Source organism: Rhinopithecus bieti, unplaced genomic scaffold, assembly GCF_001698545.2.
Source record: "Rhinopithecus bieti isolate Rb0 unplaced genomic scaffold, ASM169854v2 scaffold_23405, whole genome shotgun sequence".
Classification (NCBI taxonomy): domain Eukaryota; kingdom Metazoa; phylum Chordata; class Mammalia; order Primates; family Cercopithecidae; genus Rhinopithecus; species Rhinopithecus bieti.
In genome coordinates, this window is record NW_016811519.1 from 2560252 (window position 1) to 2573230 (window position 12979).

General features: G+C 38.1%; 1 protein-coding gene across 1 annotated transcript in view; it reads right to left on the bottom strand.

Annotated features, from left to right (window-relative positions):
* Positions 1 to 12726, bottom strand: part of NEDD1 (NEDD1 gamma-tubulin ring complex targeting factor) — a 45269-nt gene extending 32543 nt beyond the window's left edge. Inside the window, 5 exon segments of the mRNA XM_017893968.1 lie at positions 122 to 262; positions 2485 to 2601; positions 6901 to 6995; positions 9850 to 9993; positions 12444 to 12726. Of these exon segments, the coding sequence (XP_017749457.1) occupies positions 122 to 262; positions 2485 to 2601; positions 6901 to 6995; positions 9850 to 9985 (489 nt within the window). The 5' untranslated portion in view covers positions 9986 to 9993; positions 12444 to 12726.
* Between the last annotated feature and the right edge of the window lie 253 nt (positions 12727 to 12979).

Consider the following 12979-nt stretch of genomic DNA (forward strand, 5'->3'; position numbering starts at 1 on the left):
ACCATTTAAAATAGCTAAAGTTTTCCATCAAGCATTTCAAAACTTAAAATTCATAGCCTTATGTAAGATACAATTCAAAATCTATCTCACCAATTTTACTCTGAATAAACTCATACTGTACCTGGTTGCTACCATGGCCAAAAGGAGTACTAGATAAATTAGTGGTTACACTGTGCAAAATAATTTCACCACTAAGAGATCCAGAAGCAATGTAGCAATCATTCCAATTGTATGTTACACAAGTTACTTCATCTTTATGATCCTGAAAGAGAGAAATGAAAGTAAGTAGGCTGCCCCATAACCCTCGAACAGCCCATTTTCATGTTTCTGTAAATACCATATATTATGTACTTATCAATCTAATATTTGCTTTAACATTTTCCTCAAATACACAGAGAATTATTTTCAATAATGAAAAAAATGGTCCAGGCACTTTACAAAAGAAAGAGAGACATTATGGAAAGGTAATTTTCTACATGGCATTATGTCTACTTTAAAGAATTTACTTCCTCTGACAAATAACAGGTATTGCAAGTTGACTATTTTGAGTTCCTGCTTTAACATGAAAATGGCAGAGAATATGCTAAATGAATGATGGAGGAAAGTGTCAGAGGAAAGAGAAAGAGCTACTGTGAATGAAGTTGGCAGAGGAAGCTTTATGGAAGACATAAAGCTGGAGTTCAACCTTAAAGAAAAGAGAAAAATCATGGGAAGGGGAAAGAAACCAGACATTGCAAAACGGAGGAGGGGGAAGAACAAATGAGCGAGGCATCTGTGAGATAACAGCAGCTGCTTCCATTTGCTCAGAACCTACTAGTGCTAGGACCTTTATACATTATTTAATGCTTAGAAAAGCCTGATGGGCAAGGTTATTTTGCCCATTTTATAAACGAAATACATGAGACACAGAGAGGTTAAGAAACCCGTGCAAGCTCACATAACTGCTAAGTGACCAGGATTCAACCCCATGTCAAACTCCAAAGCCTCTGTTCCTTCCACTATACCAGGCTGCCTCTCAAATCCAATTAGGAATACACTTTGAGGAAATAAAACTTTCAGGTTTTAAACAAACTGAGTTCACAAGGACTATGTTTTCCAACATCAAATTAGAGATGTCTAGCAGGAGCAGAGAAGAGTTATCAAAATTGGGAGAAGAGTTTTTAACAGGAAGATGCCATATCTCAATAATAACAACAAACTAAGCCCTGTATCTAATAATTACTTATGTAATGGCAAGAATAATAGCTATGATATTCCACTTACATTACAACTTTTTCAAGTGGTCCTTCAAGTATTTTCAGAGATTTCTTTACCTTTTATTCCATTCCTAAAACCAAGGAACGCTTGCTATCTTGAGGAAAAAATGTTTGATGAAAAGAAAAAAGGAAGAGCAGACATTTTGGGTATCGTTCCCATTTGGGAAATTAAGAACATGGGGTCCAATGTAATTTCTATGACTTTATAAAGAGGCAAGTGTCTTCCTAATTTCAACTGTGGAAAATAAGTCATTCAGCCAACATTTACTAAGAACCTACCAAATGCCAGAAATTGTGTTAATCACCACAGAGAGGACTGTAGAGATTCAAAGGTAAAACATTAGATTTCCCACTATCACAATTAGTCAAAATATTCATTAACAGAATGAATGAGGGAGCTAAACATTACAAATTTCACACCCAAAAGACAGAAAACCATCCAGAGTAACTGGGAAAGCTGAAAATGGAAAAGTGTATCAAATTTTGCCATGCAGGGATGGGGTAATTGAAGCTTACATGGGTGATGGGTTAAAGAAAGCTCTTCCTCTGTGTATGTGTCTAGATATATGTTTATATTTTTCATATTAAAACCTTTTAAAAGACAAAATTAAATTTAAGATCACCTTCTAAATATTAAAAGACAATATAATGAAAAGTAGAATTCCAAAATATAACCAGAGACTTTGTTGTGCTAAATACTTTATTTTCTGAAACTACCAAAAGCTAATTATTAAAGAAACATTAATTGTAAATAGTAAATCAGTTTACAAAATATTACCAAGTTAAAAATACAAACAGATAAAAAATAACACAAACAACAGCAGCCAAATATACTACATAACTAAAAGCTGATCCCCAACTCTGATTACTATATTGAATACTATCATCCCAAAACAACTCTCATTTTTTCCAACTTGCCCTAAGGAAAGATCCCTGATGACCACAAACCATAGTTTAGAAAAAAATGAGTTAAGTGGTTCATTCAAATAAGAGTAGAACTAAATGAAAAAACAAGAAAAAAGTTTTAAATGTTGATCATAGGCATTAATTCTATACATGGAAGAAAAAAGACATAAAAACAAGCTTCCGGCTAAATAGCACCTTTATTTTCCCTAACAATTCTGAAGCCCCTTATTTTTATCATAAAAGCTCAAAATAAAAGCTTGGTAAGTACTCTAAATGCATTAAGATATCCATTTTTTGTAAAGATTTTTTTTTAATTGCTTACCTTAAGAGATCGATGAATTCTTTTTGACTTTAAATCCCAAATATTAACAATGTTATTTAGGCCTCCGCTTACCAAATACATAGATGTAGAATTTAAGTTGACACATGTCTGCTTTTGCTATTTAAAAAAAATAAAAATAAAAGTTACCTTAATTTAACAGAGCTCAGAGCTGACTTTCAGGTCTCATTCAACACTTAGTAAGCATGTGATAAATATTTGTTAAATTAAATACCAAAAACATGCTAATCTTGTACTAAAGAGCCACTCTCTCATTGTCTTTCTTCCACATGGATCCAACAGCTTTTAAGGGGGTCAAAAATGCTTCAAGGAAATCAAATAGATTTGCGTTCACTTCTGTGGACTGGTGACAACACAGGAAGCTTAGGAGACACTGGCAGTCCTGGTCTCCCATCACAGCTTGTTTGCCCATCCTATCTCCCCTTGATAAAGCCTGTTCTTGTATTTCCACAGAATATCCTACATTAAAATCAATCCCCAGCTCAGAAATGCTAAAAATAGAAGAGACTTCAAAGAATTTCCAGTGTAGAGTCCTCATTTTACTGATGGGGTAAGTTTTTTAAAAGAAGTCAAGATACTTCCCCTAAGTCTCCCAGCAAATCTCCCTGTTAAGGAGACCAAGTCTCAGACATCAGGTCATCAAAGTCCAACCTCACTTGTTCCCCATCTCTGTAAAGACACCTCCAGTTTCTAAAGACAAAAACCCAGAATAACCCTTGATTTCTTGTTCTCCCTCCCCTCCAATCGATCAGTAAGCTCTCTAAACCCCAACCCAAGAATGAATCCCACATGGGCTCCCTTTATCTATAGCTACTACTAACACTAACCCAAACCTTGCCAAACTATGACAGCAGCTTCCTAACTGGTTTCCCTGTTTCCACTCCTGCTTTCCTATATTCTGTTCTTCATAAGTAGGGTGGACTTTACAAACATAAATCAGATCATGTCTCCTTCCTGTTTAAAAATCTTCAACGGCTTCCAATCACACCACGAATAAACTCCAAACATTTACCTGGCTTTCGAAGTCCTATTATCTGGGCCCTACCTCATCTGTTACAATTTTCTTCCTCATCCACTAATTCTCCAGCCATACTGACCTTTCATTCCTTAAATATACAACCCTATATTTGTCTCAAGGCTTCTACACATCTATTCTCCTTGCCTAGAAAGCTAAATTCTCTGAACCTTGTTTGGAAGACCTTCTGGTCAACAGATCAACTTAAGTGCCACCACACTTCAAGGGAACTCCACTGGCTACTTAATGTAACTTGCTATTGCAATATCTTATTTTAGTTATCCGCATGATAACTTATCAATATCTGGGTATTTTTTGTTTACTAGTTTACTGCCTGTCCCCTGCCAGAATGTCAGTTTCACTAGCACAAAGCTATATCCATGCTCGATCTTTATAGAATGGCTAAAATACAGATGTTATCAAGTTCTTCTCAATGAGTATCTTTGAGTGTCACCAATCTGGTGGTGCCATCAGTAACTATGCTACACAGAACACAATGGTGCATTTTTTTCCTATGTAACCTTCAGATGCACTACCAAGTTACATTAGTTGTAACTTCCACAGTGCATCCTTGGATTCTTCAAATTCAAAGGGGACATTTTATGACTTCGCTAAAAGTTAAAAGGCAAGCTATGTAGGTTTACGCAAATCATCTCACCTTTCTGAGCCTGTGTTTCTGCATTTGAGAAACGAAAGGTGAAGACTAGATCTACTTTCTTACTTTGAGAGTCTATGCTTCTCAGAAATATCCTCTGCTCAAAAGAGATTCTTTAAAGGGTGCAGATGGTACCCTTCCTCTAGTCCTTCTCCCCCATTGCATGTTTAAGTACTATAAACATGCTAATCTTGTACTAAAGAGCCACTCTCTCATTATCTTTCTTCCACATGGATCCAGCAGCTTTTAAGGGGGTCAAAAATGCTTCAAGGAAATCAAATAGATTTGTGTTCACTTCTGTGGACTCCAGGGTTCCTTCTAGCTCTGAAATTTTGACCAAGAGTATCAACTAACATATACAAATAGCAAGATGCATACAACATCAATGTTTCAGTACAGTTGCTGTAATTCTCCTGCAGATACCATTCTAGGAATTGACTTCGGTGGAAGCAGACTAAGAAGATTTAAAATCTGGTTGTCACTGCAAATCAGGACAGTTTGCTAAGAACTATCGAAACAGCCTTTAAATAAAATAGAAAAAGATGGTGTCCACTGAAGATCAATGTATTGGGACTCCAATCATCACAACAACTACAATTACTCTTAAGGGCTCAAAATAAAACTTATATTTAGAGCTGGCTAACCCTAATGATAGATCTTTTTTAATGATAGTGTATTATTAATGCAACTAATGAACTTAAATAATTAATGGAAATTGTGTGGTTAATACAGGAATCCTGTACTGCTCAAGGTGCAAGGCAAAGGTACATTCTACTTTAAAGAGGTGAAATACAAAATCAAAGAAAATAAATATGAACTTAAAGTTCCACTCTAAAATTTTTAAATGAGTAGGATCATAATTTATTTTCTCAAGTAGAAAAGGTCTAATGCCTCAAACAATACACGAGTAAGAGGATTTGGAAGTTACAAAAAGGTTATTAGCACATAAATATGTTACTTTAAACATTACTAGTAAAAGCTAAAAAACCAATGTTTGCAAATATTTTTATAGCTAAATTAAAACAGACTGAAAATTTGAACTCAACTAATCTTACTTTTATCTACCAGCATTATGATATGATTTGTTAACTATGGGAAAGAGGGCTAAGACTCATAGCAACTAATTTGGAATATTCACAGAACTCTTAGAATTATGGAACACTTGTAAATACCATCTGTTATTTTTATACTTAAAAAAAAAAAGCTCCCAAACACCGATTCACTGATTTTAAGGCATAATGCATAACAGTAGTACATATATATAGTGGTAGAGTAGAAGTTAAAATGGTTTTGACGTTGACATTAACAAGTGTTTTTTGAACATCTTAGGATACAAAGATCCAAAGATGGTTAAGATGTTTTGCCTGCTCTTGAAGACTTCAGTTTGCCTTTTATTGACCAGGGACATTCTATGCCTTGATTTCGCTTAAGTCAGGTTAAACAGAGTGCCTCAAACTCCATTTCTACTGTTAGCAGATGTTCTCTCTGTCCCAGTCTCCAACATCTGCGGGTTAGAACTGAAGTTCAGGTCAATCCCACCGGATACCTTTAGGAGAGGATTGATAAAAATCATGAGTCCTCTTTAAATTAGTTGAGCTTTTATTCAATTGTCCTGCTGCTTTCTTTCTAATTGGGCTACCTTACCTATCCCAGTGTGTAAAATTATGACAATCCATAATAATTTAAGATTTGCTATAAAAACTTTGAAACAAACAAACAAACAAAAAACAAGCTATCAACTACTCATACCTTTTTATTTAAATCCTATTCTATTTAAAAAAGAAATAGCTTTCAAGGAATGTGACTGGAAATGAAGAAGCCAGTATTATCCTCAATCAGAGGGATTAACTTATAAAACAAAAGGATAGGCTGCCACGCCTGTAATCCCAGCACTTTGGGAGGCAGAGGCAGGAGGATCACAAGGTCAGGAGTTCATGACGGGCCTGGCCAACATGGTGAAACCCCGTCTCTACTAAAAATACAAAAATTAGCCAGGTGTGGTGGTGGGAACCTATAATCCCTGCTACTTGAGAGGCTGAGGCAGGAGAATTGCTTGAACTCGGGAGGTGGAGGTTGCAGTGAGCCAAGATTGCGCCATTGCACTCCAGCCTGGGCAACAGAGTGAGATTCCATCTCAAAAAACAAAACAAAACAAAACAAAACAAAAGGATAAGGCAACAGTATGCAGTGACAGCTTCATTTAAATGCCCTGGGACCTAAGCTTATTTTGACAAAAAAAAAAAAAACCTGTTTAAGGAGCGCATGGGGAGGCTCAGACAGGCCCCTCAGCACAGGTGGACAGAATCTGAAGCAGAGGGCTACCATCAGCTATGAGTCTGTTCCTGATGGTCCTGAGCTCAAGATCAGTAAAGTAGTGCTGTGTCATTAGAGTTCATCTGCTCAGGTCAACCTAGCAACCTGTGTGGGACATCGTCCTAAAATAGCAGCAACAGGAATCCTCTCCCACAGAAGGAAAATGAAGAAATGAAGGGCCTAGTTAACAAAATTCAAGTCTTCAATTGTTCCCCTAATATTCAAAACTATTTTACCTAAAAATACCTCAGTAAGTACACATATCTCACTTTTAAGAGTTACCGTATTATTTTGAGCTTAAGTTAAAATGATGCTTTTAAAACCTTTATATTTAGTTGCAAGCACCACAATAAACAACCAATTGCCAGTCAAGCAAAACTAAGATTTTAACAGTTTAAAAAAAAAAATCACTTACCCCTTCAGCAAGCTCTAAAAGTGGAACAGGTTTACATTTGCAACTTGAGACAACTATTTTGTCGCCACTGGAAGATGCTGTTACTAAAAAGTTATCTAAATGAAGAGTTATGGAGCATCAAACAATCCATGAACATCTATAGCACTAGAGACTATTATAAGAATTGCAATTATAAAAGCAAACACACTAAGAAGACAATGAATGAGTAACGCTTATAGAGTAGCTTTCAAAAGTAGCTCACATTACTATTAATAATTACTAAGACTAATTCTCTTTGCTACTACTGCGGGGAAGAACTAGCCTTCCTTCTGGCTCTGCTATCAACTCAAAAGCTATTTAACCCATGTGAAATACTACTCTGTTTTCAACGAGTAGGCCAGAAGGGCTAATTTTATCCTTCAAGAATGAGAGCATGATAAAAGCAGCATCAGCAAATATCAATCAACCTTTTCATCTACAGAAACTGTTCAAGATATTTATTAACCTAGTGCTTGGTACCAATCTAAACTAGGCAGCAAACATCCACACTAGTCCCGTTTTTCTATTTTTTAAAAAAAAGACCTGATATTTTCCCAGAACATGAATTTTTGTGATAGAATGTTCCAATTTTAAATTAAGAATGGATATTATAGTAACTTGCAAATATTTTACAAATATGTATGGTTAAATAGGAATTGTTTGTGTCATGAGTTTTAATTTTTAAATAAAATTTAATTGAATCTTAATTTAAAATTTTATTTACCTTCTGTTACATGAATCATAAGTGGAACAATCAGTAAACACAAAACAGTAAGTATTTTAAAACTAAAATGATTAAGTACAACAATATAACCAAGAATAAGAGTCTGATTTTGAGAGCCATAACAAATTAAAATATCAGAAGTTTAAATCTGTGCTTTTCAGCAATTAAAATGTGAGTAAAAGTAATGGAGAAAGGTTAATTAGACACTAAGAATCCCTAACTGCATTAACTTTTGAATGTTCTGCATAACTTTCAGGTATTTTGTAAACAGAGCATATACTGTAATTTTATTATGATACATGATGCAAATCAAATCATTTCTACCTAGATATTACCATAGTGAGAAAAACCATTTCCCTTTCCTTGACTTCTTCCTCTGTTTACCACTACTTTTCTCCTTAGAATATAGAAAAAAAAAAAGAAGTGAAACATAATGTGGGTGGGTAATCTAGCTACTTTTGTATTTCTCTTGTAGTTTTAGAAATCATGAGAAAGTGAGGAACATAAGCTAAATGACAAAAACCAAAAAACTAATCTCTCTGGCGTCCCACATTAACCCCATTCTTGGAATCTATGCTATGTGGACCCCAAGCTGCTAAGGCTGGGAACTCTTTGATCTTCAGTAATTAACCTTCATGGAAGTGATCAAAGCCTTATTAAGAGTAAGACTGTGTGAAGGCTTTCAGTGCACATCTGCTCATGCAAGAAAACGATAAGACCAATTTCCAAAAGTCATACAACACTATCTCATAGCTACATCAGTTTTGTTGTTAGACTATTAAGTAGCACATTAGTAAATGCCAACTCCTAGTAAAACTCCTTAAAACAAAAGTCAACCAAAAAATAATCTTACTACAAATTGCTACTTTTATATAATAAGAGGGAAAATTAAGCTCTAAACATAATGAAAATCTAAAAATAGAGAACAGCAACTTCATACCCTTGTCACTCTCTTTAAAATATTTTCCCTACTAAATATCTGGAAAGTCCTTCAAAAATGCAGTCATTTCACCATGAGTTTGACTAACAGAGTACCAAAGTAATTTGTTGTACTGCTTTAACACAAAATATAGGAATGATAAGGAGGTAAATTTAATTCAATAAGAAAATTTGTCCTTCTTGTTATAGACATGCAAGAATAGTAAGGCTCACATAAAACTTTTAATATTTTTGTTCCTGAACCAGTCATATTTTAAAGCTTTGATTTTTTTCCTTTCATCAGAAAGTAGAATTTAATACTTTGGTGTTGATAAAATCAGACAAATGTTAAAATTTGTTAAGAAATTGCATATGAGTTTCACAAAAGAAAATTTCTAACATACCAGTTATATAAAACATTTTCATATAAAAGGTGATAGGAGTACTGTGGTTACAGCAGTGGTTCTCTACTGGGAGTGATTTGGGTGATTCTGGAAACATTTTTGGTTGTCACAACTAGAAGCTATTAGTACCTAAGGAGAGAAGACCAATAAACCTTCTCCACATGGTACAACATACAGGAAAGATCCACAACAAATTTCCTGCCCCAAAAAGTCAATAGCACAGGGTTCAAAAACCCTAGTTTACAGTCTTCACTCCCTCATTTTATTTTATCCACATTTAGGAGCTCACCAAGACAGGGAAGGTGTCAATCAGAAACATAAAAGCTTAGAAAATTCAATCTAGATAACTTTACTATGTCTGTTTAGGAAATAATGTAGTTTTCATCATACACAGAGAGGAAGGAAGATATGGAGAGTACATCAGTAAGATGGACATACTGGACAATTTTTTATCTCCTCCCAAACTTGCTTCTGCCTTCATGTTCTGTCTTTAATTTTCAGTTCAGATCCACAAATACCCAAATGCAGATGCAAAAACTCATTCCAAAACCTTTTGGAATTATTTCCACAATTACCAACCTTATTCCATTTGGTTCAATAAGAAACTTTTCATAACTAATTCTATGGTGTAGACAGAATATACTTTTTTTAATAGCAATGTTTTCAAATGAAGTGGGCTGTAACTAAATTTTTTTTAAAATGAACCCAACACATAAAATCAGAGTGCATTCATATGATATATTGTTTTGTAAATTACTATTTTACTATCCTTGGTAGCAATGCAAAATACATTACTCAGTATGAGTCACATGCAAAAGTTTCATTGACAGTGGCTGTTTAACCTAATAAGTGGTTTGTGTGTGTGTGTGTTTTTTTAAAGGATACTATTGCTGCTCCAACATATTGAGCTGATTCCATGTGGTGATGTGTGTGGGTTGAATTTATCCACCAATGTCATAGATGAAGCATCCCATATTTTAATATCATCTCCTGATGAAGCAAATCTGAGGTTTTCCTGCATGACTGCGCCTACAAATAGTTTAAAACAATATATTTTAAAACATTTAAAAGACACACAAAAAAAGGTCAAAATCTAATCTAATACAAGTGGCTCTAACTCATCCATTTTTGTTCCAAACAGTGCACTCACCAAAGTAGTTGAAGTGATCTTCCTAAAACAAAAGCCAGATCACATTCTCTCAGTTGACCCTTCCAATGGCTCCTCACAGTAATGATAATGAAATTGAGCCTCCTTAGCCTGCCTTACATGTCCTGGCCCCCATGTAACTCTCCTCTTTCTTTTCACTGGCCTTCTCTCTGCCTCATGCAAAGGCAAGGTTATTCTCACCTCAGTGTCTTTTCATTTGCTGCTCCCTGTGCCTAAGATGCTATCCCCAGATTCCCACGGTCATCTTCTTCTCATCATTCAGGTCTTAACTCAAATGTTTCCTCCTATGAAAGGCCTTTCCTGACCACCCTGACTAATGCAGCCCCTTCCTTACCTGGTAAGGGACTTACCAGATTACCCTATATCCCAATACCTGATTTCATTTTTTTCATAGCACTTCCTACTATCTGAATTTTTTTTTTTTTTTGAGACGGAGTTTCACTCTTGTTGCCCAGGCTGGAGTGCCAGGGCGCGATCTCAGCTCACCGCAACCTCCACCTCCCAGGTTCAAGCGATTCTCTTGCCTCAGTCTCCTGCGTAGCTGGGATTACCGGCATGCACCACCACGCCTGGCTAATTTTGTACTTTTTGGTAGAGACGGGGTTTCTCCATGTTGGTCAGGCTGCTCTCGAACTCCCGACCTCAGGTGATCTGTCCACCACAGCCTCCCAAGGTGTTAGGACCACAGGCGTGAGCCACCGCGCCCAGTCATTATCTGAAATTTTTATTTGTTCTCATAATAATGTCTGTCTCCCCACACCAGTCTTGAAACATTCCTGGCACACAGCAGTTTCTCAACAAATAACGATTAATAAGTAACTTCCTAATTTTTTTAAAAAATGTATGATAAAGTAGCATTTCTGCAAGTCAGAATCCAGTCACACCAGTTTTTCCAAAACTCTAAAATTAGCAATATGGTCAAATGAGATGCCACTAAGTCCCCATACCAATTCTTGGACTACAATACCTTCAATCATTTATTCAGAGTATACAGTTGAAACATGTAATTCTAACAAGGTGATTTCACAAACCAAGGAAGTCTAGAAAACAGAAGGCAAGGAAGCCGCTCTAGGCAGGCACCTTAAAGAGCAACAGGTAGTAATGAACGATAGGTGAGAAAAGAGGGGCTCAAAAGTACATGGGAGAAAAGGAAAGCAAGAGTTCACAGAATTATACCTCCCCCACACCTTCCTAGTATGGAAAGTGCAAGACTACTACACAGCATTAGTGATGTCACAGACAGGTCCCCGAGTCACCAATACACGTCTAGTATAAGCCATTTCAGAGGACAAGTTAAAGACATAATTATAGAAACGTTTCCTTCTCGAGACAAAAAGTTAAGGTAATTCACTCATGTGCTTCCTTACGCTCCATTCATCTAACAAAGTGCTACTAAAAGCCATTAAAGTCACCTGTCGAAATGTAACACAGTGTTTGGATTTGGAGCCTTAAACATGTGTAACACGTTCCTCCTTGGTTCCCAAGTCAAGGAACAACGAATGAATTGCTGGAAATGCGATCTCTAAGCCCTGTAAACACAACTGCAAGCTGTGTCTACCTGCATCTTACACCAGGCCTATTGAGATGCGGGGTGTAGTGGGTAGATCACTGAGGCCAGGGCTCTGAAAAACTGTGTTCAAAAAACCCGCTCCAACTTAGGAGACAACTCGCTGAGTGATTTAATGTTTGTTTCCCGCTCTTAAAGCGGGGCAGGGAAGAGGACTATCCGCCCACCTACTCCGGTCTTCTAAGAACTGAGCACATTTAAGGAAGACGCTTTACATCAGTCCCACAAAGAGGGTCCCATCGAAAGCGAGACGTCGGCCTGGGTTTAGGGACAGCTGCTACAGGAACCAATTCAACTACACTACTCAGCTGAAATGAAAGTTCTCCAACTTTCAATCACCAAAACTGCACTTTACTTGCAGGACAACCGCTCAACTGAGGCTACCCTGTAAAATGCATCCGAGTACCTGCCAAAAGAGAAGTACTTGAGGTTGACAAAAAAGAAGACAGACTTGTGGAGACGAGGCAAACTTTTCGGGGGCAGCACAGCCACCAGGGCCGCCACCAACCTACCCTAGTTGACCTGGGCCGCCTCTCGGGGAGGTGTGCGACCCCGGCCCGCGGCTCCCCAAACACTTCCCAGCTCAACGCGCCGCCGCGCCCCTGCCCGCAACCGCTCGCGGCGTGCGAAGCCCAAGGACCTCCGCCCCGCCCTCTAAGGGAGACGGAGGGGGTTTTGGGATACGTAGGGTGCACGGACGCGGCGGGCGGGGCCCCGCTGACCTCAGGGCCTCCGGAACCTCACCTCTCCGCAGCAACACAACAGGGGGCCGCGGCCCGCTCGGCGCTGGGCTTCCGGCTCCCGCCTGGACTGTTAAACTTCGGCGGCCGGAAGTCCCGCCCCGAGTGACGTCAAGGGGCGAGGCGCCGCGTGCGGCTGTGGCTCCTGGCCGGACTGGACTTGGGGCATAGAGGGTCTGGCCAGGGCGGCGCTGGGCATCCGCGGGAGAAGTTATCCCAGTACCAGGGCGGGAACTGCGGGCCGGGGCGACTCTCTCCACGTCCCAACGACGGAGCTCCGGCCACTGTCAACTGCTCCTTTGTCATTCACTTGCTGACTGTCGACTGTGTGCCAGCACTGTGCTAGACTCTTGGGTGTACAGTGATGGTTTAGCCTGGGGATACAAGAGTACGGTGAATTCTCGTGGTCCTTGGCCTCGTGGAGCTTACAATCCACTATAGGAAGCTGACGTTATTACTTAAATGAGAAGTGAAACTATGATAATGAAAGGTATAAGATGCACGAAGACCCATAATAAGGGAAACTATTGTGGATGTGGA